The 26,848-nt window shown below is 47.4% G+C and overlaps 2 protein-coding genes across 54 annotated transcripts; one reads left to right on the top strand and one right to left on the bottom strand.

Moving 5' to 3' along the window:
- Positions 1-1,089: 1,089 nt before the first annotated feature.
- Positions 1,090-13,576, bottom strand: LOC127532691 (uncharacterized). 4 transcript variants are annotated; one of them, XM_051944695.1, is made up of 6 exons: positions 13,475-13,558; positions 12,937-12,993; positions 7,079-7,540; positions 4,381-4,848; positions 3,717-4,116; positions 1,090-1,406 (listed from the first exon to the last, which is right to left on the bottom strand). In XM_051944695.1, exons 3-6 carry the CDS (start codon positions 7,529-7,531, stop codon positions 1,321-1,323), a joined length of 1,407 nt encoding a protein of 468 aa, XP_051800655.1. In that variant the 5' UTR covers positions 7,532-7,540; positions 12,937-12,993; positions 13,475-13,558; the 3' UTR covers positions 1,090-1,320. The 4 variants fall into 4 exon arrangements, with proteins under 4 accessions (XP_051800655.1, XP_051800653.1, XP_051800651.1 ...); XM_051944691.1 differs by having other exon boundaries at positions 1,091-1,406; positions 7,079-7,537; XM_051944693.1 differs by lacking the exon at positions 12,937-12,993 and having other exon boundaries at positions 13,475-13,570.
- Positions 13,577-14,827: 1,251 nt separating this feature from the next.
- On the top strand, positions 14,828-26,700 carry LOC127532694 (tumor necrosis factor receptor superfamily member 19-like). Of its 50 annotated transcripts, XR_007940325.1 has the most exons (10): positions 14,828-15,321; positions 19,434-19,509; positions 20,827-20,910; positions 21,333-21,434; positions 21,550-21,586; positions 24,898-24,983; positions 25,073-25,422; positions 25,647-25,697; positions 25,891-25,930; positions 26,124-26,692. XR_007940325.1 is itself a non-coding variant. In XM_051944721.1 (7 exons), exons 1-7 carry the CDS (start codon positions 15,307-15,309, stop codon positions 25,087-25,089), a joined length of 417 nt encoding a protein of 138 aa, XP_051800681.1. In that variant the 5' UTR covers positions 14,828-15,306; the 3' UTR covers positions 25,090-26,696. The 50 variants fall into 50 exon arrangements, 1 of the variants encoding a protein (XP_051800681.1); XR_007940288.1 differs by adding an exon at positions 25,454-25,544 and having other exon boundaries at positions 25,073-25,402; positions 25,576-26,700; XR_007940314.1 differs by lacking the exon at positions 25,647-25,697 and adding an exon at positions 25,454-25,524 and having other exon boundaries at positions 25,073-25,402; positions 25,718-26,699.
- The last annotated feature ends 148 nt before the right edge of the window (positions 26,701-26,848 follow it).

Genomic DNA, 26,848 nt, shown 5'->3' on the forward strand with positions numbered 1-26,848 from the left:
TGTTTCTTTTCTAAAACTTAGTGATAGGGAGAAAATCTGACAAATATAAACCCACTTGTCCTCATGTCAACAAACATGTCAACTAGTCCAGTCTGTTATATTCTGGTCAGATTTCCACTCCATTCCTAAATGCCACATCAGTTCTTATTACACATTTGAAAAAGACGACAAAGGACTTGAATCTGGAATCAAGTGGTGACTTTTACTTTTTTTCTAAAAACAACTACATGTTAGGTACCAAATTCATTTTTATTTATAATAAAAAGGTCATGACCTTCATTTTACTTAAAAATGTGAAAGAAAACTTCAACTCTGGGTTAACAACTGGTTTTCTGAAGGAGTTAGTTCTGTTTTCAAAACTGTTCCCTTTTTGAACACAGAACTAGAATTTGAACACAGAATTTGTTTTGCCATTGAATGATGTAATTTCAGGCACTCTATAAATCATTTTATCAAAAGAAACTAGGAACTTTATATTCCGTTGAAATCATTTGTCTTGTTGGGTAGAACGGGTTTTGTCGCCTAAATGTTTTAACTGGAGCCATTTTTACAGTCACTGTCAGTTCGTATCGCTGCGGACAACAGAACAGTAACTCAGTAAAGGAAGCGAGATCGATGCCTACACTGCGTTGCTCACTTTATTTTGATGACATGCGATAGTTTTGATCCTTAATTTGACATATGTCTGTGATACACACCTGCTTTTAGCCCCGAAAAACGAAACCATGGAGCGCTGCCGCTTCTTGTCCGCCATGCTCGTTGTTCGCCAATCGGAACGACCGACATTTGAAACACGAACTCGTGGGATGTCATAGAGAACTGAGTGTTACCGACCAACAGGGATGTGTCTGCTGTCTTCACCCACGGCGAGAAAAGGCTGAAATTCTGTTGATTTCAGCGGCGAATATACCGGACTTATGTGTCAATGCTTTCTAATATTTAGCATTACTTATTTTTTTTTTGGTGCGGACCAGTGAGGCGGCAGTGTCGGCAAAATTTTAATGAGGCGATATCCTATTCCAGCGAGGCGGGCCGCCTCGTCGTTTATATAGGAGGGGAAACACTGAATACATCTATAATAATATACACTAACAGCAGAAACACCCTGCTGACTGTCTATCAATCAATCAATAGATCGATCCGGATCAATACCCGTTGGTTCCTGCAGGTCTGTCTCTGTTCTTCTGTTCTCTGAAATGGTCCATGAAGACATCAGGAGTAATGATCTGAGAACATCAACGGATCCATCCCTAAACCCTGAAGAACCACCAGGACCGGGTCAGGACTCACCTTCTGGTCTAAGGTTGGACCAGGACCGGGTCAGGACTCACCTTCTGGTCTGAGGTCCTTCTGGGTGGTGGTCTGGACCAGACATTTCTTCAGCTTGGTTCCTCCCTCTGGAGCAGCTGCAGGAGAGACGGAGATAGAGTTAAACATCTTTAGACCGTTCAGAAGGCCCTCTGAGCAGACGCTCTGAAGGCCCTCTGAGCAGACGTTCTGAAGGCCCTCTGAGCAGACGTTCTGAAGACCCTCTGAACGGACGTTCTGAAGGCCCTCTGAGCAGATGTTCTGAAGGCCCTCTGAACAGACGTTCTGAAGGCTCTCTGAACGGACGTTCTGAAGGCCCTCTGAACGGACGTTCTGAAGGCCCTCTGAGCAGACGCTCTGAAGGCCCTCTGAACAGACGCTCTGAAGGCCCTCTGAACGGACGTTCTGAAGGCCCTCTGAACAGACGTTCTGAAGGCCCTCTGAGCAGACGTTCTGAAGGCCCTCTGAACAGACGTTCTGAAGGCCCTCTGAGCAGACGTTCTGAAGGCCCTCTGAACAGACGCTCTGAAGGCCCTCTGAACGGACGTTCTGAAGGCCCTCTGAGCAGACGCTCTGAAGGCCCTCTGAACGGACGTTCTGAAGACCCTCTGAACAGACGTTCTGAAGGCCCTCTGAACAGACGTTCTGAAGGCCCTCTGAGCAGACGTTCTGAAGGCCCTCTGAACAGACGCTCTGAAGGCCCTCTGAGCAGACGTTCTGAAGACCCTCTGAACAGACGTTCTGAAGGCCCTCTGAACAGACGTTCTGAAGGCCCTCTGAACAGACGTTCTGAAGGCCCTCTGAACAGACGTTCTGAAGGCCCTCTGAACAGACGTTCTGAAGGCCCTCTGAACAGACGTTCTGAAGGCCCTCTGAACAGACGTTCTGAAGGCCCTCTGAACAGACGTTCTGAAGGCCCTCTGAGCAGACGTTCTGAAGGCCCTCTGAACAGACGTTCTGAAGGCCCTCTGAGCAGACGTTCTGAAGACCCTCTGAACAGACGTTCTGAAGACCCTCTGAGCAGACGTTCTGAAGGCCCTCTGAACAGACGTTCTGAAGGCCCTCTGAACAGACATTCTGAAGGCCCTCTGAACAGACGTTCTGAAGACCCTCTGAGCAGACGTTCTGAAGGCCCTCTGAACAGACGTTCTGAAGGCCCTCTGAACAGACGTTCTGAAGGCCCTCTGAACAGACATTCTGAAGGTCCTCTGAACAGACATTCTGAAGGCCCTCTGAACAGACGCTCTGAAGGCCCTCTGAACAGACGTTCTGAAGGCCCTCTGAGCAGACGTTCTGAAGGCCCTCTGAGCAGACGTTCTGAAGACCCTCTGAACGGACGCTCTGAAGGCCCTCTGAACGGACGTTCTGAAGACCCTCTGAGCAGACGTTCTGAAGGCCCTCTGAACAGACGTTCTGAAGGCCCTCTGAACAGACATTCTGAAGGTCCTCTGAACAGACATTCTGAAGGCCCTCTGAACAGACGCTCTGAAGGCCCTCTGAACAGACGTTCTGAAGGCCCTCTGAGCAGACGTTCTGAAGGCCCTCTGAGCAGACGTTCTGAAGACCCTCTGAACGGACGCTCTGAAGGCCCTCTGAACGGACGTTCTGAAGACCCTCTGAGCAGACGTTCTGAAGGCCCTCTGAACGGACGCTCTGAAGGCCCTCTGAACGGACGTTCTGAAGACCCTCTGAACGGACGCTCTGAAGGCCCTCTGAACAGACGTTCTGAAGACCCTCTGAACGGACGCTCTGAAGGCCCTCTGAACGGACGTTCTGAAGACCCTCTGAACGGACGCTCTGAAGGCCCTCTGAACGGACGCTCTGAAGGCCCTCTGAACAGACGTTCTGAAGACCCTCTGAGCAGACGTTCTGAAGACCCTCTGAACGGACGCTCTGAAGGCCCTCTGAACGGACGTTCTGAAGACCCTCTGAACGGACGCTCTGAAGGCCCTCTGAACAGACGCTCTGAAGGCCCTCTGAACAGACGTTCTGAAGGCCCTCTGAACAGACGTTCTGAAGGCCCTCTGAACAGACGTTCTGAAGGCCCTCTGAACAGACGTTCTGAAGGCCCTCTGAGCAGACGTTCTGAAGGCCCTCTGAGCAGACGTTCTGAAGGCCCTCTGAACAGACGTTCTGAAGGCCCTCTGAACAGACGTTCTGAAGGCCCTCTGAACAGACATTCTGAAGGCCCTCTGAGCAGACGTTCTGAAGGCCCTCTGAACAGACGTTCTGAAGGCCCTCTGAACAGACGTTCTGAAGGCCCTCTGAACAGACGTTCTGAAGGCCCTCTGAGCAGACGTTCTGAAGGCCCTCTGAACAGACGTTCTGAAGGCCCTCTGAACAGACGTTCTGAAGGCCCTCTGAACAGACGTTCTGAAGGCCCTCTGAGCAGAAGGTTCTGGTCCTACCTGGGTCTGGGCCGGGGTTCTGCAGCCCCAGGTTGTCCCACTCCCTGTCCAGCATGTAGTAGAAATCGGTGGTCCTGGCCGCTGCCTCCCAGTCTCCGTCCTGCAGACTCTCTCCAATGGCGATCTCACACACGGTCTTCAGCGTGGTCTTCACCGCCAGAGGAGGACGGCTCCACCGGTACCCGGCCGCCTTCCTGGAGGCCGCCAGCGCCAGGCTGAGGCGGCCCGGGGCCAGAAGGTCCTGGAGATTCTGGACCTCAGAGTCCAGGGACTTGGCGGCCAGCAGCAGCCGACCCAGTTCCCTCAGCTTCTGGCTCACGTAGTCGTATCTCCTCTGGAGACCGTCCTGGTTCCCCATCAGCTTGTTACCGTACTTACAGATCAGCCAATCAGACTTCGCCTGGACAGAGAGAGGCAGACAGGTAGGGAGACAGGCAGGAAGACAGGTAGGTAGGGAGACAGAAAGAAAGGTAGGCAGGGAGACAGGTAGGTAGGGAGACAGGTAGGTAGGGAGACAGGTAGGTAGGGAGACAGGTGTACAGACAGACAGCCAGGTAGGGAAGGAGACAGGGAGACAGAGAGACAGACAGACAGACAGACAGGTGTACAGGCAGACAGGTGTACAGACAGACAGGTGTACAGACAGACAGGTATCCATGGGTACCTGGTGGGACACGTTGTCCTGGTTCATGCGGTGCAGGATCTCACTGCAGCTCTCTGAAGCTCCACTAGAGATGGGGAGGAGGCGGGACGCTGCTGCCTGGACTCTGGTCCTCTTCCTGGGCCTAGAGGCTGCCGGTTCAGAGGACGGGTTCTGGTCCTCTCCGGAGTCAGAGGTCCCGGGACGTTTGGACCCTCCATCAGAACCACTGGTCTGCTCCGTGGTGGGCACGTCTGAGGGCTCAGGGGGCGTGTCCTCTGACATACCTGTGGCCGGGTCAGAGGATGTCTCTGTGGACGGATCTCTGAACGGGTCGATGGACAGCTTCTTCCTACAGGACACCTGGTGCTTCCACAGGTCGGCCCTCAGGAAGAATCCCAGACACAGAGGACAGGGCAGGTAGTTCCTGGCATCCACGTCCTCTGAGGGCTGACGCCACGGGACGATCTCCCCACTGCCCTGTCTGATCACCTGGAGACAGACAGGTAAAGAGGTAGGGAGCCAGGTAGGAGGACAGGTAGACAGACAGGTAAACACAGGGTGTAAAGTGAAACATAATAGTCCTAATCCTGAACTTCTTGCCTTTAAGTCTTTAGGTTCTCTCTAACTAGTCCTAACTTCAGACGTGTTCCTCCAGATGTTAAAGTCCAGGTGACAGTAACACCTGGACAGGTCAGCAGGAGGAGGTAGTTCAAGCTTTTAGAGATTGTGACAAAGAACGGCTCAAAGAAGTGCAACATGAGTTGAAGAGGAGACTGAAAGTGGCAAAGATGGAATACAAAAAGAAGATAGAGAGGAATTTTCAACACAGTAACATCCGTGATGTGTGGAGAGGAATCAGTACCATCTCTGGACACAACAATAAAAAGAGGAGGGAGCCAGTAGTGGGTGATGTAGAAAGAGCTGACGAACTCAACTTGTTCTTCAACAGATTTGACACTGTGGACACACCTACTTCCACTGCTACTCCTCCTTCTTCTCCTCAACATATGGAAATCCCCACTCTAGCTCCTCCTTCTCCTCCGTCTCCTGCATGTCTCCATTGTGTAGGACTGTGCTGCACAACTGTGTCAACCTCTCCACAGGATCTTCAACCTGAGTCTACAGCTGGGGCGGGTGCCTGCTCTATGGAAAACATCCTGTACTGTACCGGTACCAAAAATCAAATGTCCGGCTGAACTAAATGACTACAGACCTATTGCTCTGACCTCACACATCATGAAAACTCTGGAGCGGCTGGTTTTACGTCTCCTGAGGCTTGAGGTCAAAGACAAACTCGATTCCTTGCAGTTTGCATACAAAGAACACATTGGAGTGGATGATGCCATCCTCTTCATGCTTCACCGTGCCCTGTCTCATCTGGAGGAACCTGGAGTTTATGTGAGAATCATGTTCTTTGATTTATCAATGGATTCAACTCCATCCAACCCACCATCCTCAAAGACAAGCTCACAGAGATGGGAGTGGATCCTTCCTGTGTTTCATGGATTACAGATTACCTGACAGGAAGGCCACAGTTTGTCAGGCTGGGGAACTGTGTTTCTGGGACATTAATGAGTAGTACTGGGGCTCCACAAGGAACAGTCTTGGCTCCATTCCTGTTCACTCTGTATACATCTGACTTCAAATACAGCACTGAGTCCTGCCACATTCAGAAATACTCTGATGACACTGCTATGGTGGCATGTATCAGAAATGGACATGAAGCTGAATACAGAGATCTGATAAGTGCCTTCAGTGACTGGAGTCACAAAAACTGCTGCTACTCAACGCCTCAAAGACAAAGGAAATGATCATAGATTTTCACAGATCCAAACCCCCTCTTCAGCCAGTGAACACTTGTGGACATGGAGAGGGTGACATCATATAAATATTTAGGTGTCCACCTTGATAATAAGTTGGACTGGTCTACAAATGTAGACTTCATCCACAAAAAGGGCCAGAGCCGACTTTATTGCCTCAGAAAACTTTGATCTTTAGACATGTGCAGTAAGATGCTGCAGATGTTTTATCAGTCTGTGGTAGCAGGTGTCCTGTTTTATGCTGCAGTCTGCTGGGGAGGCAGCATAAAACAGAAGGATGCAAGGCGTGTGAACAAACTGATTAAAAAAGCTGCTCTGTCTTTGGAATCACATTGAACTCATTGGAGGATGAGGTGGAGAGACGGACACTGAGAAAGATGGAGGCCATTCTGACAAACATGGATCATCCACTTCACATCTGCCTCAGAGAACAACGAAACACCAAAGGACAGCTCCTATCTGTGCAGGACTGGAAGATTCAGAAAGACTTTCTCCCATCAGCAATCAGACTGTTTAACTCTAAAGTAAACAGATGAGAACCCTGACAACTGAATTTCCCTTCAGGGATAAATAAAGTGATTCTATTCTAAAAGCTGCATTACCCTCATTCCACTGGTAGATTACTATTCGTAATGTAGTCTTTTTTTCTTTTCCAGCTAAACGCTGGAAATACTTTAAGTCATGCAGACAGACAGGTAGACAGACAGGTAGACAGGTAGACATGATGGCAACACCTTTGACCAATCGCACTTGAAGCACTTTTTGCACTCACTACAGGTTTTTCCTTATGTCTGAATTCTTGCTTGTGTTGTACGTGGCTTTGGAAAAAAGCATCAGCTAAATGAAATTGTAGAATTGTAGAATTGTAGACAGACAGGTAGACAGACAGGTGAGCTGACCTCGATGTTGTGCAGGTAGTTGCCTCTACAGCGCAGGTGTTCCAGCAGCAGGTGGCGCTGTTTGGAGCCTGTGGGCAGGGCGCTGGCAGCGACCACTTCCTGTTCATCGGCGTGCTTCCTGAGCAGGTGTCTGGCGATCTTCACTTGCGGCCGGCGACAGAACACACAGTAGTGCTTCTTATCCCAGCGCCGCTTCCCTCCGCTCCATGTCCTCTTCACCGTCACGCCCTCCTTCTCCTCTTCCTGGCCCCGCCTCTTCTGCTTCGGGCCCCGCCTCTTCTCCACAGGGCCCCGCCTCTTTCCTCTCTGACTCCGCCTCCCCAGGGCGTGGCGGCGGGGCTGACGGGAGGAGATCTTCACCTCTTTGTCTGGAGGAGCCGTCTGGTCCTGGACATCCATCCTGTTCACCATGGCAACATCAGCCTGGTCCTCCATGGTAACCGCTGTTTCCATGACGACCTGCTGGTCAGACAGGTGAGGTTTAGTCCTCTTTATTACCAGTTTGTCATTATTATTATTATTAATATTATTATTAGTCCAGCCTGAAGCTCACACTGAGTTCAGCTCCTCACTTGAAGCTGGTCCGGAACCAGTTTAAACTGGTCTGGAACCAGTTTAAACTGGTCAGGAAGCAGTAAAAAACAGCTTATTACAACATACTGTAGCGGCTGTGGGGTCTGCTGGGGTCGCTGCGGCGAGTGACTGTGTTCTGGGTGGGGGGACTGCTGGGCACCATGGGAAGTTATGTGTTCTTTGGGATTGTTTTATGGGGTTATTTGTGTGTTCAAGACGTTCTTTTATTACTGGTTGCTTTTAGTTGTTCCAATTCTACGTTCTGAGTTCATTTTGTGTGTTCATTGTTTTCACGTTGTACCGTGACTCAGGGGGGTTGTTGGGGGAGTGACCTCAGCCTGTGAGCCGGTACAGTGTGTGTGAGTTCCTGAGTGCTTATTGGTGACAATAAAGCCAGGGGTATTAACTGCAAGATCTCTCGTCATTCCTGCCTTAAGTCGCCGCTCAGTGCTACAATAGTTTAATGTCCCACTTGGTGAAATTTGTCTTGGACTCAGAAACTGTCCCATAAACGCCATCTCATCAACAATGACATGATAGTACTGCACATATCCTACGACATTACACATAACATGTACATAGACCACAGAAAAGATCACCACAGTAAAAATCATCACAGTAAAAATCATCACAGTAAAAATCACCACAGTAAAAATCACTACAGTAAAAATCACCACAGTAATAACGCTATAAAATAAGATAATCCTTTATTACTCCCCGTGTCTGGGGAAATTTCCCATGTTACAACAGCATACATCACACAGTAGAGCAACACTAAACAACATAATGATAATCATAATAACAGTCACAATATGTTCAGGAGTGTAGGATGGAAAAAGTGGATTATGGAATGATGTGAAGTACAAGAAGACTCAAATAGTGCAAGAACTGCAGATTATGTGATAAAGGATGATGTGACAGAGTCCAGTTTTATGTTACCATCAGCCAGTGATGCTGATGTTATGAAGTCTTATAGCAGATGGAATGAATGACTTGTGATAGCTCCTTCTTCAGGGGGGGTGTCTCAGTCTGATGCTGAAAAAGCTACTTAGAGACTCCAGTGTCATGCAGTGTAATGACTGCACAGTCTCCGTCCTCAGCAGCATAGTTCAGGAATCTGATGGAGTTTGGAACAAATACATTCTTAAAGAGGCTGAGTCTGCAGGTGCTGACTCTGTATCGTCTACTGAGTACCAGCTGGTGTTCTCAGTAAAGGATGTGTGACGCTCAGTAACTATCCTCTGGTCTGAGAACAGTTTGTTCATAGACGGACTGCAGGGATCTGTTAGTTATTTATTCCTTCATGGCCGTGTGCACTAAACAAGCCCGTCTGGTTTTCATCTTTATGGTGACGATCAGACATCCCATAACAGACCGAGCTCTCCAGGACAGCCTGATAGAACTAGAACATGATGCTGCTGTCCACACCGTAAACAGGACATGCTGTTCTCATGGACGGTCCAGCTAGAAGAGCTGAACTCTGAGATGCTTCTATGAGCTGCTCAGTGGGTCATGGAAGACAGCAGGACTGTAGTCTTCTACTGATCCCAGGTTTGAGACCGTCTCTTTAGTTCTCTGAACATCCAGGATGAGATGGTGCTCATCTCAGAGTGTTCTGCTTCAGAACATCAGGCTGAAGGGCTGAGCCTCTGAGGATGGTGGTATCATCAGAAAACTAAGAACAAGGTTCCAGGTGTTTCATTAAAGCGTAAAAAGAACGGTGGAGCTGACACAACCTGTACTGACTGATCTACACTCTGACAGGGTGCTACTAATTCTAAGCTGCTGACTTCAGCTGGTTAAAAACACCACTGGATTAACCCTGGTGTCGTCCTGTGGGCCAAAACTGACCCGTTCTAAAGTTAGATTTAAAAAAAACATATTTTCACAGTGAAACTTCTGATGTCCACATTTTCAACATTTTAGGGAAATCTTTGAACATTTTTTGCTGGAAAAAAAAGAAATGTTAAAAATGTTCCTTGAAGAACATTCACATAAAAGTCAAACAAAATTCAGTGAATTTCGGTTGATTTTTAGGTGAATGTTCTTAAAGAAAACATTAGAAGTTTTACTGATATGTATGGAATCACTTTAGATGTTTTTGGGATTTTTGGGAAGATTTTTACTCTTTTTTTTGAAAATATTTATAAGAATTTTCATGCCAAATTTTGGGGATTTTTTTAAATAAAACTTTTAAGGGAAATTTTTTAGCAATTATTGGAATTTTCTTCAAGGTTTTGAAATTTTTCAGAAATTTGAGGATTTTTGCTGAATTTTTGGATGTTTTTTAGACAAGGAAATAATACTTTTTGATGCCTGTAAATGAGGACAGCAGGAGGATTAATAAAGGGTTAACACTCACGACTGTTGGTCGAAGAAGGAGGGGAGGAAGGTGTGTTCATAGGAAGAGAGAGAAGAAGAACACCAAGAGTCTAGGACTGAGAGTAGGGACTTTGAATGTTGGAACTATGACAGGAAAAGGTAGCGAGCTGGTTGACATGATGCAGAGGAAGAAGGTGGACATACTGTGTGTCCAGGAGACCAGGTGGAAAGGTAGTAAAGCTAGAAGTTTAGGAGCAGGGTTCAAGTTGTTCTATCATGGTGTAGATAGGAAGAGAAATGGAGTAGGAGTTATCTTGAAGGAGGAGTTTGTTAGGAATGTCCTGGAGGTAAAAAGAGTGTCAGATCGAGTGATGAGCATGAAGCTAGAAATCGAAGGTGTGATGTTCAATGTTGTTAGTGGGTATGCTCCACAGGTAGGATGTGAGCTGGAGGAGAAGCAGAAATTCTGGTTGGACCTTGATGAAGTGATGCAGAGCATCCCTAGAAGTGAGAGAGTTGTCATTGGTGCAGACTTCAATGGACATGTTGGTGCAGGAAACAGAGATGATGAGGAGGTCATGGGCAGGTTTGGTATCCAGGAGAGGAACGCAGAAGGACAGATGGTGGTTGACTTTGCAAAAAGGATGGAAATGGCTGTAGTGAATACTTTCTTCCAGAAGAGGCAGGAACATAGGGTGACCTATAAGAGTGGAGGTAGGAGCACACAGGTTGACTACATCTTGTGTAGATGGTGTAATCTGAAGGAGATCAGTGACTGCAAAGTAGTGGTAGGTGAGAGTGTAGCCAGACAGCATAGGATGGTGGTGTGTAGGATGACCCTGGTGGTGAAGAAGATGAAGAGGGCAAAGGCAGAGCTGAGGACCAAATGGTGGAAGCTGAAAAAGGAAGAGTGTTGTATGACTTTCAGGAAAGAGTTGAGACAGGCTTTGGATGGTCAGGAGGTGCTTCCAGATGACTGGACAACTACAGCAAATGTGATCAGGGAGACAGGTCGGAGAGTACTTGGTGTGTCATCTGGTAGGAAAGGAGATAAGGAGACTTGGTGGTGGAATGAGGAGGTACAGGAGTGGATCCAGAGAAAGAGGTTAGCTAAGAAGAAGTGGGACACTGAGAGGACTGAAGAGAGTAGACAGGAGTACAGGGAGATGCAGCGTAAGGTGAAAGTAGAGGTGGCAAAGGCCAAACAAGGGGCTTACGATGACTTGTATGCTAGGTTGGACAGTAAGGAGGGAGAGAGACTGATCTGTACAGGTTGGCAAGGCAGAGAGACAGAGATGGGAAGGACGTGCAGCAGGTTAGGGTGATAAAGGATAAGGATGGAAGTGTGTTGACAGGTGCCAATAGTGTGATGGGAAGATGGAAAGAGTACTTTGAAGAGTTGATGAATGAGGAAAATGAGAGAGAACGAAGAGTAGAAGAGGTGACTGTTGTGGACCAGGAAGTAGCAAAGATTAGTAAGGATGAAGTGAGGAGGGCATTGAAGAGGATGAAGAGTGGAAAGGCACTTGGTCCTGATGATATACCTGTGGAGGTATGGAAGTGTCTGAGAGAGGTAGCAGTAGAGTTTCTGACTGGGTTGTTTAACGGGATCTTAGATAGTGAGAAGATGCCCGAGGAATGGAGGAGAAGTGTGCTGGTGCCCATCTTTAAGAACAAGGGAGATGTGCAGAGTTGTGGCAACTACAGAGGAATAAAGCTGATGAGCCACACGATGAAGCTATGGGAAAGAGTAGCTGAAGCTAGACTAAGGGCAGAGGTGAACATCTGTGAGCAGCAGTATGGTTTCATGCCAAGAAAGAGTACAACAGATGCAATATTTGCTTTGAGGATGTTGATAGAGAAGTACAGAGAAGGTCAGAAGGAGCTGCATTGTGTCTTTGTAGATCTGGAGAAAGCTTCTGACAGGGTGCCCAGAGAGGAACTGTGGTTTTGTATGAGGAAGTCTGGAGTGGCAGAGAAGTATGTTAGAGTGGTGCAGGACATGTATGAGGACTGTAAGACAGTGGTGAGGTGTGCTGTAGGAGTAACAGAGGAGTTCAAGGTGGAGGTGGGAGTACATCAGGGATCAGCTCTGAGCCCCTTCTTGTTTGCTATGGTGATGGACAGGATGACAGACGAGGTTAGACAGGAGTCTCCGTGGACTATGATGTTTGCAGATGACATTGTGATCTGTAGTGAGAGCAGGGAACAGGTGGAGGAGAAGCTGGAGGCGTGGAGGTTTGCCCTGGAAAGGAGAGGAATGAAGGTTAGCCGCAGCAAGACGGAGTATCTGTGTGTGAATGAGAGGGACCCAAGTGGAAGAGTGAGGTTACAGGGAGAAGAGATCAAGAAGGTGGAGGATTTTAAGTACTTAGGGTCAACAGTCCAGAGCAATGGAGAGTGTGGAAAAGAGGTGAAGAAGCGTGTACAGGCAGGATGGAACGGCTGGAGAAAAGTGTCAGGTGTGATGTGTGATAGAAGAGTTTCAGCTAAAATGAAAGGAAAGGTTTACAAAACTGTGGTGAGACCAGCCATGTTGTTTGGTCTGGAGACAGTGTCCCTGAGGAAAAGACAGGAGGCAGAGCTGGAGGTAGCAGAAGTGAAGATGCTGAGGTTCTCTTTGGGAGTGACCAGGATGGATAGGATCAGGAATGAGTACATCAGAGGGACAGCACATGTTAGAGGCTTTGGAGATAAAGTCAGAGAGGCCAGACTGAGATGGTTCAGACATGTCCAGAGGAGAGAGAGTGAATATATTGGTAGAAGGATGCTGAGTTTCCCACTGCCAGGCAGGAGGCCTAGAGGAAGACCAAAGAGGAGGTTTATGGATGTGGTTAAAGAGGACATGAAGGTAGTTGGTGTGAGAGAAGAGGATGCAGCAGACAGGGTTAGATGGAGGCAATTGATTCACTGTGGCGACCCCTGAAGGGAAAAGATGAAAGGAAAAGAAGAAGAAGACTCACCTGTCTCAGGTTTAGGATGAGGAGATGGGTGGAGGGAGTTGAAAGCTGGACTAAAACCTGTGAATAAAATCAGTGCAGATGCTGTTGGACATTCAGACAGAAGTGATGCTGCTGATCATCATCAGAACCGGTCTGGTCCAGAGTAACCTCAGCTTTGAGCACAGACAGCATCTAGTCCTCACAACTACAGGTGAAGTCAGGGCCACAGGTAGAACATCACTGCTATGGACCACCGGGACACTGGGGCTCTGTTTCTGTCCTCACACTCACCTGACGCAGGTGAGGCACAGAGGACGCGGACTGAGAGCGCGCGGAGGTCAGACGAGGGCGTGTCCGATAATGGAAGCTTATTTACCGTTAGCCCAACAGCAGCAGCTAGCGGCTAACCGGAGGCTAACCGGAGCATCGGTAGCATTCAGCAGCTAGTGGGCAGCTACCGGACCCGGTGAGCACGGAGACAGAACCGGAGCCGAACCGGACAGCGGCTAACTAACGGACCGAACCAGAAACGGAACCAGAACCCTGGAAGGAGCCTCACCTGGAGGAGCAGAACTCTTCTTTTGTTTTTCTCTTCTGCAGCTTCTTCTTCTTCTGAGGTCTGAGTTCAGACAGCATGCTGCTACTGCCCCCTCTGGTCAGCCACAGTACTGCAGTAATCAGATAACTGTCCCCTGTGGTCAGCCAGAGTACTGCTTCTTCTTCTTTTCCTTTCAGCTTTTCCCTTCAGGGGTCTCCACAGTGAATCAATTGCCTCCATCTAACCCTGTCTGCTGCATCCTCTTCTCTCACACCAACTACCTTCATGTCCTCTTTAACCACATCCATAAACCTCCTCTTTGGTCTTCCTCTAGGCCTCCTGCCTGGCAGTGGGAAACTCAGCATCCTTCTACTGCAGTAACTTTCGTGACTTTTGCACTCCTCTGTTTTTGTTTCTAAGAGCCCTGTAATGTTAAATTTCTCCTTTGTGAGATTAATAAAGTCTATCTTATCTTATCTTATCTTAATCATATTACTGCCCCTGTGGTCAGTAAAGAGTACTGCAGTAATCAGATTACTGTTCCCTCTGGTCAGTCAGAGTACTGCAGTAATGAGATTACTGCCCTATCTGCTCAGTAAAGAGTACTGCAGTAATCAGATTACTGTTCCCTCCGGTCAGCCAGAATACTGCAGTAATCAGATTACTGCCCCTCTGGTCAGGAAAGAGTACTGCAGTAATCAGATTACTGTTCCCTCTGGTCAGGAAAGAGTACTGCAGTAATCAGATTACTGTTCCCTCTGGTCAGCCAGAATACTGCAGTAATCAGATTACTGTTCCCTCTGGTCAGCCAGAGTACTGCAGTAATCAGATTACTGTTCCCTCTGGTCAGCCAGAATACTGCAGTAATCAGATTACTGTTCCCTCTGGTCAGCCAGAGTACTGCAGTAATCAGATTAGTGCCAGCAGAGGAGTACTCCACTCATTTCTGCTCACAGTCATTCAGCTCCCTGTTATTGATCAGTGATCAGAGTTATTGATCACCAGAACCAGACCAGATAGAACCAGACCAGGTAGAGCTGGACCACGTGGAGCCAGGCCATGGGGAACCAGGCCAGGTGGAACTGGACCAGGTGGAACCAGAGCAGGTGGAACCGGACCACATAGAACCAGACCAGATAGAACCAGACCAGGTAGAGCTGGACCACGTGGAGCCAGGCCACGTGGAACCAGGCCAGGTGGAACTGGACCAGGTGGAACCAGAGCAGGTGGAACCGGACCACATAGAACCAGACCAGACAGAACCAGACCAGGTGGAACTAGACCAGGTGGAACTGGACTAGGAAGAACCAGACCAGACAGAACCAGAGCAGGTAGAACCAACCAGGTGGAACTAGACCAGGTAGAACCGGATCATGGAGATCAGGTTCTTCACCTGCACCTCCAATCAGAGAAGTCAGGAAATAATTTCACTGAAGCAGTTTATTTAACAGATCAGAACTTTTCAGTGAGCTTCAAGACGTCCAGAACCAGGACCAGAACCAGAACCAGAACCAGGACCAGAATCAGAAGCAGGAGCAGGACCAGAATCAGGACCAGAACCATGACCAGGACCAGGATGTTACATGTTGATGTTTCTGTGCAGCACGTGTGTGTTTCCTTCTGTTGTGTTTGTAACAGGGCTTGACTGTAAACACTCAGCTGATAACGGAGGTAACTACAGGTCACACACACACACAAACACACACACTCAGCACTCGGCTTTGCTCCCTTCCGGTATTGGTCTGACGTCGGGGCGTGCTGGTTGTCATGGTGACCGTATAAACAGGGAGCGGCTCACGCTCATAAAAGCCTGCAGGAGTCTCTGCTCTGTCTGATCTGCGCGAGACGAAGAGATGGACGGACGTCAGGTGAGTGAGGAACTGCTACTAGTGATGGCGAGATGAAGCTTCATGAAGCACTGAGGCTTTCCATCCAGTTGGTTCACTCATGGTTCGAAGCTTCATGGTACTTCTTTTGCTCTACTGCGCCATCAAGTGGACAAATAAAAGTAAAACAGGCAGAGTGCCTATAATGACATGCTGGCTTTGCTATGTGAAGCTTTGAATTGTGTTTAAATGATAATGCCAATAAACACATAATATACTTAATATAGTGTCTGTTTTTCCTGACAGCAGAGATAGAGAGGAAAGTGGAAAAAATGGGGAGAGATTTGAGATCTGTAGTTTGACTGCTTGATTGAGGTCAGGTTCTGGTTTTCTGTAAAGTGTTTAGATACTTTTAATTGTAATAAAGGCGACATAAATAAAATGTGCTTGTGCTTCTTTTTGTTTTGTGACTGTGTTTGTGGTACCATTGTAAAACTAAAGTAGGGACAGCATTTTATTTGATATTATTCAAAAATATGAGAATTATTCCACAGAGCTGGGATTTAGGTGGTTTCTTTTTTTGGACAATATTTCTCCAGCTCCTTGGAACACCTCACCTTTAATAAAATCATACATATTAGGACTGATAGTTCAATATATGGCAGGTATCCAATATATTATGAGTTTTCCCACATAAAAACCTTATTATGAGTAGTCAACTCAAAATACTCCCACACGGGTGAGGACTTCCTCTTTCTTCCTTGCTCCGTCTGTGAGAGAGTATTTGTGATATAACCAACAAACATGGAACTGGCAGGAATTTGAATGTTCTTACAGTGTTTTCTTGTAAAATCACTGTCAGCACAATATATATATATATATATATATATATATATATATATATATGCACCATCACATGAATTAATCATTACCCAACACCAGTGTATAGTTTACAGCTCATTTTATCAATAATAAAACTTTTGTACATATTTCACTTACACATGTTGTCTTTCAGAATAGGTAACACAGAAACTAACACATGCTTTGCAGGCCCTGCTGTAGAACTGTGGCTCCCAGTGGCTTCTTTACATACACGTCAGTGTCTAGTTCCCATGTGACTGAAGAAGGTGACAGAAGGTGCAGACACCAAATACAGGAGTTACATTTACAAATGGTAAAACTGACACACAAACACCCATAATTTTACACAACCCATAAACCAATGTAAAAGAAAAAAATATATAATGCCTCACATCAAAGCACTGCAGTTGGGAAATAATCTAAACTGCTGCTCTTCCTACACTTCTCCTACTCCTCCAGCTACTGCTATTTCACACCGAATAATACTAACTAATAATACTTACTGAATAACACTAACTACAACTCGCTCTCACTCCTCTCTCCACAAACGCCAACAACACCCACAGTGTGGCTCGAGATTCGAAACGTTTTTATGGGACAGCGATACGTTGAACGAACCAATCACGTGATCTGCACAAACCGAGGCCTCGTTTGTCATCGGTCACGTGACTTTTTCAGAAGCGACCCAAGCTTTTTTTTTTTTTTTTTTTTTTCTTTTTTTTTAGAAGCGACCCAAGCCTCGAAGCGAAGCTTCATCTGACACGCCCACTTTTACTCGAAACACGCCTCGATGCCTCGGTTCATTTGTCCCATCACCAACTGCTACCTGTTACCTGTAAGCTGTTAGCTCTTACCTATTAGCTGTAAGCTGTTTCCTGTTATCTGTTACCTATTGGCTGTAAGCTGTTAGCTGTTACCTGTCACCTGTTGGCTGTAAGCTGTTAGCTCTTACCTATTAGCTGTAAGCTGTTTCCTGTTACCTATTGGCTGTAAGCTGTTAGCTGTTAACTGTAAGCTGTTAGCTGTAAGCTGTTACCTGTTGGCTGTAAGCTGTTAGCTGTTACCTATTAGCTGTAAGCTGTTACCTGTCACCTGTTGGCTGTAAGCTGTTAGCTGTAAGCTGTTGGCTGTAAGCTGTTAGCTCTTACCTATTAGCTGTAAGCTGTTTCCTGTTATCTGTTACCTATTGGCTGTAAGCTGTTAGCTGTTAACTGTTAACTGTTAGCTGTAAGCTGTTAGCTGTTACCTATTAGCTGTAAGCTGTTACCTGTCACCTATTGGCTGTAAGCTGTTAGCTGTAAGCTGTTGGCTGTAAGCTGTTAGCTATTAGCTGTTAGCTGTTACCTATTAGCTGTAAGCTGTAAGCTGTTAGCTGTTACCTGTTAGCGTGCGGTCCGATGCGGGATTATTGATCAGGTATCAGACAGGTGTTGTGCACTCGGCTGATTCTGGTCGTTCCACTTTTTCAAACTGGACCTGGTTCTGAGACCAGGCGGACTGCAGCCCCAGAACGGGTTCAAAGGGGAACAAACAGAGCCAGCTGGTCCTACTGGTCCAAGTTGACTGTGATCTGGACTCGGGGATGTGCCGAGGGGCGGGGCCTCCTCAGGTATGCAGGAACATAGACTGTATATAAAGATGGACGTTGCATCTGGCTCCAGAATTGAAGCAAACCCGGAAGTGTCAAAAACTTGCAATATCACGCCGTCCTCTAGGGTTGGCTCCAAAAAGCTTTTGCTCCATAGACCCCAATTCATTTTTGGAAAAAATAAAATGTGATAGACTGATGTTCTACAGCTCAGGATTTTTTTCCCGTTAGTTTTCATGGTCAAAATGAGAGATCAGGTGGCCGATCTTAAAATAAATCAATACTGAATTTTAAATAAATCGTTAAAGTTGGCGGAGCCAGGGGGCGTGGCTATACTTGATAGACAGCAACAGAAGCCTCTGCGGTAAAATGTGGGCGGGATAAGAGAGTCCTCAGCCAATCCTGCCCCTAGTTGCTCTCCGGTCCCGTCTGTCTGATGACGCTTTTTACGTCACTGGCTCCAAAAAATCCAAAACGGCGACCAGGAAGTAGCAAAATCCGGACTTCATTTTCTCGCCGTTGAAACCAGCGGGTGACGTCACGGTTAGTTCACGCCTGTGCAGGAGACGGGGCACTGCACTGTTTCCTGGTTGCTAGGAAACAAAAAAAGACACAGAGCCACCAGGTGTTGTGTGTCTGATATGAAGATTGTGTTTCCAGGTAGGGCTGCATGATTATTTTGATCAATATTGTAATCACGATTATTAATCACGGTTGTTCATCATGTTACAGAAAATATCTGTATTTTTATTGCACTACTTTTAAGCGAACAATATATGAAGCGTTTTCAGTGCAAAATGAAACTTTAAATAAGAATAAATGAAAAATAATAGTAAAATAAAATTTGCCCAAGAATTTAAAATTTACCAAGTGCTAAATGGGAAAAAAAATGTTCTATTCAGAGTGCAACCACAAAGTGCAACTCAACGGAAACAATTACACTTTGGAGAAATAATTGCACGAGGGGATCACATATTTATTGTCCTGTATTTTGACCATTTTTCTGAAGCCCTCGTTGCTCACTGTATTTAATGGACACATGTCTTTGGCCAAATTAAACGATATTGCGTCCGTTATCTCTGTGTGTCTTTGGGAGGTAGCTGATACGGTGTTGCCCGATGCAGGGTCGCTGTAAGGGTTGTCTGGGTTGCCGTTGGACACGGACGGGGATTTTGTGAATCAACGTTAGCTTTAGCCTTCATGCATTCCTCGTATTTGTGATGTTTTTTCAGATGGTTAAACAGATTAGTTGTGTTACTGTGTGGGGCAGACAACTCTGTTACACTCTTTACATACGACTTGTTCTTGTTTAACGTCACTTGCCCTGAATCCAAAACAAGTCCAGAAGATGGATGCTGATCCGTTTGGAGGCACCAGCTCCTCACCATGATGCTGCTCATCTCCAAATGCTGCTGTACTTTCTTCTCTCAACATGACTCGCTCTCATCAGCCCAGTCCACTGAGTGATTTGAGGCTGCCGCTGCAGGGTGCGCTCGCTTGTTATTTAGGCAGCTTAATGAAGCCTTAACCATGTGTTCGCCTCCTGGTGGTTGGCTGACTACTGGTTGACAAGGCGCTTGATAAGATATGCAGCAGAGCCCACATTTTAAATGTAAATATCACCAACGATCAGGTTAATTTAATTGTGGCAGCCAAAATCGTGATCGCGATGAAAATTCGATTAATTGTGCAGCCCTATTTCCAGGTGAGCGTTGTGTGTCTACTGCTGGAGATGATGGTGATTGGACGGAACGCTGCGTCATGTCCTCCCTGTCAACCAGGTGTGTGTGTCCTCATGGTGCATGTCTGTCCTCATTGTGTTGTGTGTGTCTCTGTCCTCATGGTGTTGTGTGTGTCTGTCCTCGTGTTGTGCGTGTCTGTCCTCGTGTTGTGCGTGTCTGTCCTCGTGGCACGTGTCTGTCCTCGTGGTGTCTGTCCTCATGGTGCGTGTCTGTCCTCGTGGTGTCTGTCCTCATGTTGTGTGTGTCTGTCCTCATGGTGTCTGTCCTCATGGTGTTGTGTGTGTCTGTCCTCGTGTTGTGCGTGTCTGTCCTCGTGTTGTGCGTGTCTGTCCTCGTGGCACGTGTCTGTCCTCGTGGTGTCTGTCCTCATGGTGCGTGTCTGTCCTCGTGGTGTCTGTCCTCATGTTGTGTGTGTCTGTCCTCATGGTGTCTGTCCTCATGTTGTGTGTGTCTGTCCTCATGGTGTCTGTCCTTATGTTGTGTGTGTCTGTCCTCATGGTGCGTGTCTGTCCTCATGGTGCGTGTCTGTCCTCATGGTGCGTGTCTGTCCTCATGTTGTGTGTCTGTCCTCATGGTGTCTGTCCTCATGTTGTGTGTGTCTGTCCTCATGGTGTCTGTCCTCATGTTGTGTGTGTCTGTCCTCATGGTGTCTGTCCTCATGGTGTCTGTCCTCATGGTGCATGTCTGTCCTCATGGTGTCTGTCCTCATGGTGTCTGTCCTCATGTTGTGTGTGTCTGTCCTCATGGTGTCTGTCCTCATGTTGTGTGTGTCTGTCCTCATGGTGTCTGTCCTCATGGTGCGTGTCTGTCCTCATGGTGCGTGTCTGTCCTCATGGTGCGTGTCTGTCCTCATGGTGCGTGTCTGTCCTCATGGTGTCTGTCCTCATGGTGTCTGTCCTCATGGTGCGTGTCTGTCCTCATGGTGCGTGTCTGTCCTCATGGTGCGTGTCTGTCCTCATGTTGTGTGTCTGTCCTCATGGTGTGTGTCTGTCCTCATGGTGGGTGTCTGTCCTCATGTTGGGTGTCTGTCCTCATGTTGTGTGTCTGTCCTCATGTTGTGTGTCTGTCCTCATGGTGTCTGTCCTCATGGTGTCTGTCCTCATGTTGCGTGTCTGTCCTCATGGTGCGTGTCTGTCCTCATGGTGTCTGTCCTCATGGTGTGTGTCTGTCCTCATGGTGTGTGTCTGTCCTCATGGTGTCTGTCCTCATGGTGCGTGTCTGTCCTCATGGTGTCTGTCCTCATGGTGCGTGTCTGTCCTCATGGTGCGTGTCTGTCCTCATGTTGCGTGTCTGTCCTCATGGTGCGTGTCTGTCCTCATGGTGCGTGTCTGTCCTCATGGTGTGTGTCTCCTGCAGGTTTCTTCTTGGTCCAGAACTGTTCCCTCCGTAGTGGTGGGGGTGGGGTGGGGATCCGGTGTCAACCTTGCACTGACTGTTCAGGTAAACTCACCTGTTCAGGTAAACTCACCTGTTCAGGTAAACTCACCTGTTCAGGTACAGTTTTACTAAATGAATTCATGTCCTTCTAGTTTTCTCCTTTTCCTGCTCAGGTTCATTTACCAAAAATAAACCAATGATTATTTCAGTTAAAGAGAAACTAGATTCCTGTAAAGTTACAGTTATTGGCAGGTGATTGGTTGATTATTGGCTGGTTATTGGATGATCAGGACTCTGTGGTCTGGTTGGTGGTTGGTTATTGATTGGTTATTGGTTAGTTAGGGTTACGACTCTGTAGTCTGGTTATTGATTGATTTTTGACAGGTTATTGGTTGGTTATTGACTGGTTATTGGCTGATTATTGGATGATCAGGACTCTGTGGTCTGGTCGGTGGTCCAATCGTTCTGTCTTCTGTGTCCTCCAGCTACTCATCAGGAAACTGAGGTTGAGTGCTCGAAGTTCTCCGATTCTGTGTGCAGAAACCAAACCACCAGCGCCATGACGGCAACATCTGCAGGACCTCCAGGTGAGCTCACCTGAAGCAGCATGCTTCCTGTGACATCACAGTCAACTGAAAGCTTTCTGTCTGAGCTCCTCATGACTCTTCTCCTTGTTCTCTGTCCTCCTCCTCCTGTCTACAGTCTCTCCTCATGACACGTGGCTCATCCTCAGTGTGATGTAAGATTCAGTCCCCTGTAATCTGCTGATTCTCTAATCACTGAAGAAACTCCAATCTGTCAGCAGGAGGATGGCACAGTTCATATTTCTGGGGGAATAGACGGGAAATAAAAGCATCTTAAAAGTGAAGTCACTTTCTGAGTTGAATATCTCCAGAAACGGAAAACAGTTTCCAGTAGATTCAAATGATTGAATGGATTAAGCAGAGATCAGAGCTGTCATTATTTCAACATAAAAATAGAAAACTGGTCTGGGGTCTCCATAAAGCTCCATCCAGGCTGGTCTAGGGTCTCCATAAAGCTCCATCCAGGCTGGTCTGGGGTCTCCATAAAGCTCCATCCAGACTGGTCAAGTGTCTCCATAAAGCTCCATCCAGGCTGGTCTAGGGTCTCCATAAAGCTCCATCCAGACTGGTCTAGTGTCTCCATAAAGCTCCATCCAGGCTGGTCTAGGGTCTCCATAAAGCTCCCTCCAGACTGGTCTGGGGTCTCCATAAAGCTCCATCCAGACTGGTCTGGGGTCTCCATAAAGCTCCATCCAGGCTGGTCTGGGGTCTCCATAAAGCTCCATCCAGACTGGTCTATGGTCTCCATAAAGCTCCATCCAGACTGGTCTATGGTCTCCATAAAGCTCCATCCAGACTGGTCTATGGTCTCCATAAAGCTCCCTCCAGACTGGTCTGGGGTCTCCATAAAGCTCCATCCAGACTGGTCTAGTGTCTCCATAAAGCTCCCTCCAGACTAGTCTGGGGTCTCCATAAAGCTCCATCCAGGCTGGTCTGGGGTCTCCATAAAGCTCCATCCAGACTGGTCTATGGTCTCCATAAAGCTCCATCCAGACTGGTCTGGGGTCTCCATAAAGCTCCCTCCAGACTGGTCTGGGGTCTCCATAAAACTCCATCCAGACTGGTCTATGGTCTCCATAAAGCTCCATCCAGACTGGTCTAGGCTCTCCATAAAGCTCCATCCAGACTGGTCTATGGTCTCCATAAAGCTCCATCCAGACTGGTCTAGGCTCTCCATAAAGCTCCATCCAGACTGGTCTAGGGTCTCCATAAAGCTCCATCCAGACCGGTCTAGGGTCTCCATAAAGCTCCCTCCAGACTAGTCTGGGGTCTCCATAAAGCTCCATCCAGGCTGGTCTGGGGTCTCCATAAAGCTCCATCCAGACTGGTCTATGGTCTCCATAAAGCTCCATCCAGACTGGTCTATGGTCTCCATAAAGCTCCATCCAGACCGGTCTACGGTCTCCATAAAGCTCCATCCAGACCGGTCTACGGTCTCCATAAAGCTCCATCCAGACTGGTCTATGGTCTCCATAAAGCTCCATCCAGACTGGTCTAGTGTCTCCATAAAGCTCCATCCAGACTGGTCTGGGGTCTCCATAAAGCTCCATCCAGACTGGTCTGGGGTCTCCATAAAGCTCCATCCTGGCTGGTCTATGGTCTCCATAAAGCTCCATCCAGACCGGTCTAGGGTCTCCATAAAGCTCCATCCAGACTGGTCTAGTGTCTCCATAAAGCTCCATCCAGACTGGTCTATGGTCTCCATAAAGCTCCATCCAGACTGGTCTGGGGTCTCCATAAAGCTCCATCCTGGCTGGTCTATGGTCTCCATAAAGCTCCATCCAGACCGGTCTAGGGTCTCCATAAAGCTCCATCCAGACTGGTCTGGGGTCTCCATAAAACTCCATCCAGACTGGTCTATGGTCTCCATAAAGCTCCATCCAGACTGGTCTAGGCTCTCCATAAAGCTCCATCCAGACTGGTCTATGGTCTCCATAAAGCTCCATCCAGACTGGTCTAGGCTCTCCATAAAGCTCCATCCAGACTGGTCTAGGGTCTCCATAAAGCTCCATCCAGACCGGTCTAGGGTCTCCATAAAGCTCCCTCCAGACTAGTCTGGGGTCTCCATAAAGCTCCATCCAGGCTGGTCTGGGGTCTCCATAAAGCTCCATCCAGACTGGTCTATGGTCTCCATAAAGCTCCATCCAGACTGGTCTATGGTCTCCATAAAGCTCCATCCAGACCGGTCTACGGTCTCCATAAAGCTCCATCCAGACCGGTCTACGGTCTCCATAAAGCTCCATCCAGACTGGTCTATGGTCTCCATAAAGCTCCATCCAGACTGGTCTAGTGTCTCCATAAAGCTCCATCCAGACCGGTCTACGGTCTCCATAAAGCTCCATCCTGGCTGGTCTATGGTCTCCATAAAGCTCCATCCAGACCGGTCTATGGTCTCCATAAAGCTCCATCCTGGCTGGTCTATGGTCTCCATAAAGCTCCATCCAGACTGGTCTAGTGTCTCCATAAAGCTCCATCCAGACTGGCCTATGGTCTCCATAAAGCTCCCTCCAGACTGGTCTAGGCTCTCCATAAGCTCCATCCAGACTGGTCTAGGGTCTCCATAAGCTCCATCCAGACTGGTCTAGGGTCTCCATAAAGCTCCATCCAGACCGGTCTATGGTCTCCATGAAGCTCCATCCTGGCTGGTCTATGGTCTCCATAAAGCTCCCTCCAGACTGGTCTGGGGTCTCCATAAAGCTCCATCCAGACCGGTCTAGGGTCTCCATAAAGCTCCATCCAGACCGGTCTAGGGTTTCCATAAAGCTCCATCCAGACCGGTCTAGGGTTTCCATAAAGCTCCATCCAGACCGGTCTAGGGTTTCCATAAAGCTCCATCCAGACCGGTCTAGGGTTTCCATAAAGCTCCATCCAGACCGGTCTAGGGTCTCCATAAAGCTCCATCCAGACCGGTCTAGGGTTTCCATAAAGCTCCATCCAGACCGGTCTAGGGTCTCCATAAAGCTCCATCCAGACTGGTCTAGGGTCTCCATAAAGCTCCATCCAGACTGGTCTAGTGTCTCCATAAAGCTCCATCCAGACCGGTCTAGTGTCTCCATAAAGCTCCTACTGTCTATCTACAGATGGATCCATGTTTCCACTGAAATCCAGTCTTTGGTCCTCATTTCTCCAAAAGAATCTGATGTGTTAAAGTTTTATTTCTCATCATAATGAACTCTTAAAATGACTTCCTGGTTAAGATGTTTTTGGGTTTTTTTTAGGGTGAAAACAGAAAAATTCTCAGATCTGAAACCTAAAATCAGTGAATCATTTGACAGATCTTAGGTTTGGGTCTGAACTAATGAATGTGCAGCAGTCTGGTGTTTCAGCTCTTTAAATCTAGACCTAGTTAGTTCACCTCTGCAGGTAGAACTCCTGTCCTAACTGCTGACGGCCTCTGATTGGCTGCACAGATGGATGGGCTGATCTGATTGGCTCTGGCTAACGTTTGGTGTGTTTGTCTCTGCAGATCTTTCTCCGTCTTCCTGATCCTGCTGCTCAGTCTGTCTCTCGCCCTGCTGGCCTGCAGAAAGCAGCACGGCAACAAGCACCCTGGTAACAAGCTCCTCCCCCAGCCTCTACCTGCTCCCATCAGATAAGAGGCCCCGCCCACCCTGGCACTCACCTGGCTGTTTTCTGTGCAGGTCTGAATGTGCCCTGACTGGCGAGGCTGCAGCTCTGAAGGAAAATCATTCCACCGTCTCCTCAGCGTCCCTGCTGGAGGAAGCTGATCCAGGTGCTGATCCAAGTCCTCATCCAGGTGCTGATCCATTTCCGGATCCAAGTCCTCATCAAGGTGCTGATTCAAGTCCTGATTCAGGTCCTGATCTAGTTGCTGATCCAGGTCCTGATCCAGATCGCCACAACCCAGGACCTAGGGTGAAAGAACATCTGTAGTCCAGGTGTTGACCAGGCCCAGTCCAGTCTGACCGCCTGAGTACAGGTGAAGCTGCTTTAGTCCAGGTGTAGTTCAGGTCTAGTTGGTTTAGTCCAGGTGTAGATGGTTTAGTCCAGATGTAGTTCAGGTCTAGTTGGTTTAGTCCAGGTGTAGATGGTTTAGTCCAGATGTAGTTCAGGTCTCGTTGGTTTAGTCCAGGTGTAGTTGGTTTAGTCCAGGTGTAGTTCAGGTCTCGTTGGTTTAGTCCAGGTGTAGTTGGTTTAGTCCAGGTGTAGTTCAGGTCTCGTTGGTTTAGTCCAGGTGTAGTTGGTTTAGTCCAGGTGTAGATGGTTTAGTCCAGGTGTAGTTCAGGTCTAGTTGGTTTAGTCCAGGTGGAGATGGTTTAGTCCAGGTGTAGTTGGTTTAGTCCAGGTGTAGTTCAGGTCTAGTTGGTTTAGTCCAGGTGTAGTTGGTTTAGTCCAGGTGTAGTTCAGGTCTCGTTGGTTTAGTCCAGGTGTAGTTGGTTTAGTCCAGGTGTAGTTCAGGTCTCGTTGGTTTAGTCCAGGTGTAGTTGGTTTAGTCCAGGTGTAGTTGGTTTAGTCCAGGTGTAGATGGTTTAGTCCAGGTGTAGATGGTTTAGTCCAGGTGTAGTTCAGGTCTAGTTGGTTTAGTCCAGGTGTAGTTGGTTTAGTCCAGGTGTAGTTCAGGTCTCGTTGGTTTAGTCCAGGTGTAGTTGGTTTAGTCCAGGTGTAGTTCAGGTCTCGTTGGTTTAGTCCAGGTGTAGTTGGTTTAGTCCAGGTGTAGTTGGTTTAGTCCAGGTGTAGATGGTTTAGTCCAGCTCTTGGTCCAGACATTTCAGAAGCAGTCTAGCATAAGCAGACCTGTGTCTTTTGTTAGCCAATCAGATGGAAGAACCTGTGTGCTGTGACCTCACCGTGTGCAGAGTGTCATACATGTAGTTTCTGTCAGAGACACGTTGTCTCCTCCTGCTGGTGGACTCTCCTCTAGAAGTCCTGCGGATGTTCGGTTCTCCAGTTTCCCAGAATGCACCTGTCTTCCTGCACAGTCGCAGCAGCCGAGAGGAAAATCAGTGGAATGATCCTTTATCTGTATTCATGTATGTGTGAGACGTAACCATGGTAACAGCTTATTTGACATTAGTTTACTGGGATCACAGTAACTGCAGTCTACTGTAGCCATGGTTACAGCAGTTAAACATAACCATGGTAACAGTTTTATTCATGTTTATATGATCATACAGCTATGATATTTAGTTTATTTATGTTATTATTAACATACAGCTGTTATATTTAGTTTTAATATTTTTATTATCATACAGCTGTTATATTTAGTTTATTTATGTTATCATACAGCTGTTATATTTAGTTTATTTATGTTATTAACATACTGCTGTTATATTTAGTTTTAATATTTTTATTATCATACAGCTGTTATATTTAGTTTATTTATGTTATTAACATACAGCTGTTATATTTAGTTTTAATATTTTTATTATCATACAGCTGTTATATTTAGTTTATTT

The sequence above is a fragment of the Acanthochromis polyacanthus genome, chromosome 24, assembly GCF_021347895.1.
Source record: "Acanthochromis polyacanthus isolate Apoly-LR-REF ecotype Palm Island chromosome 24, KAUST_Apoly_ChrSc, whole genome shotgun sequence".
NCBI classification, from domain to species: Eukaryota; Metazoa; Chordata; class Actinopteri; family Pomacentridae; genus Acanthochromis; species Acanthochromis polyacanthus.

Excerpts from the sequence above, each read along its gene's own strand:
- LOC127532691 (XM_051944693.1), bottom strand. The coding sequence starts at position 7,531 with ATGGAAACAGCGGTTACCATGGAGGACCAGGCTGATGTTGCCATGGTG. Across the intron at positions 4,849-7,078 it reads ACTACCTGCACAACATCGAG|GTGATCAGACAGGGCAGTGG; the intron begins GTCAGCTCACCT and ends GTCTGTCTCCAG. Across the intron at positions 1,407-3,716 it reads GAACCCCGGCCCAGACCCAG|CTGCTCCAGAGGGAGGAACC; the intron begins GTAGGACCAGAA and ends TCTCTCCTGCAG.
- LOC127532694 (XM_051944721.1), top strand. Across the intron at positions 20,911-21,332 it reads ACCTTGCACTGACTGTTCAG|CTACTCATCAGGAAACTGAG; the intron begins GTAAACTCACCT and ends TGTGTCCTCCAG. Across the intron at positions 21,435-21,549 it reads AACATCTGCAGGACCTCCAG|TCTCTCCTCATGACACGTGG; the intron begins GTGAGCTCACCT and ends TCCTGTCTACAG.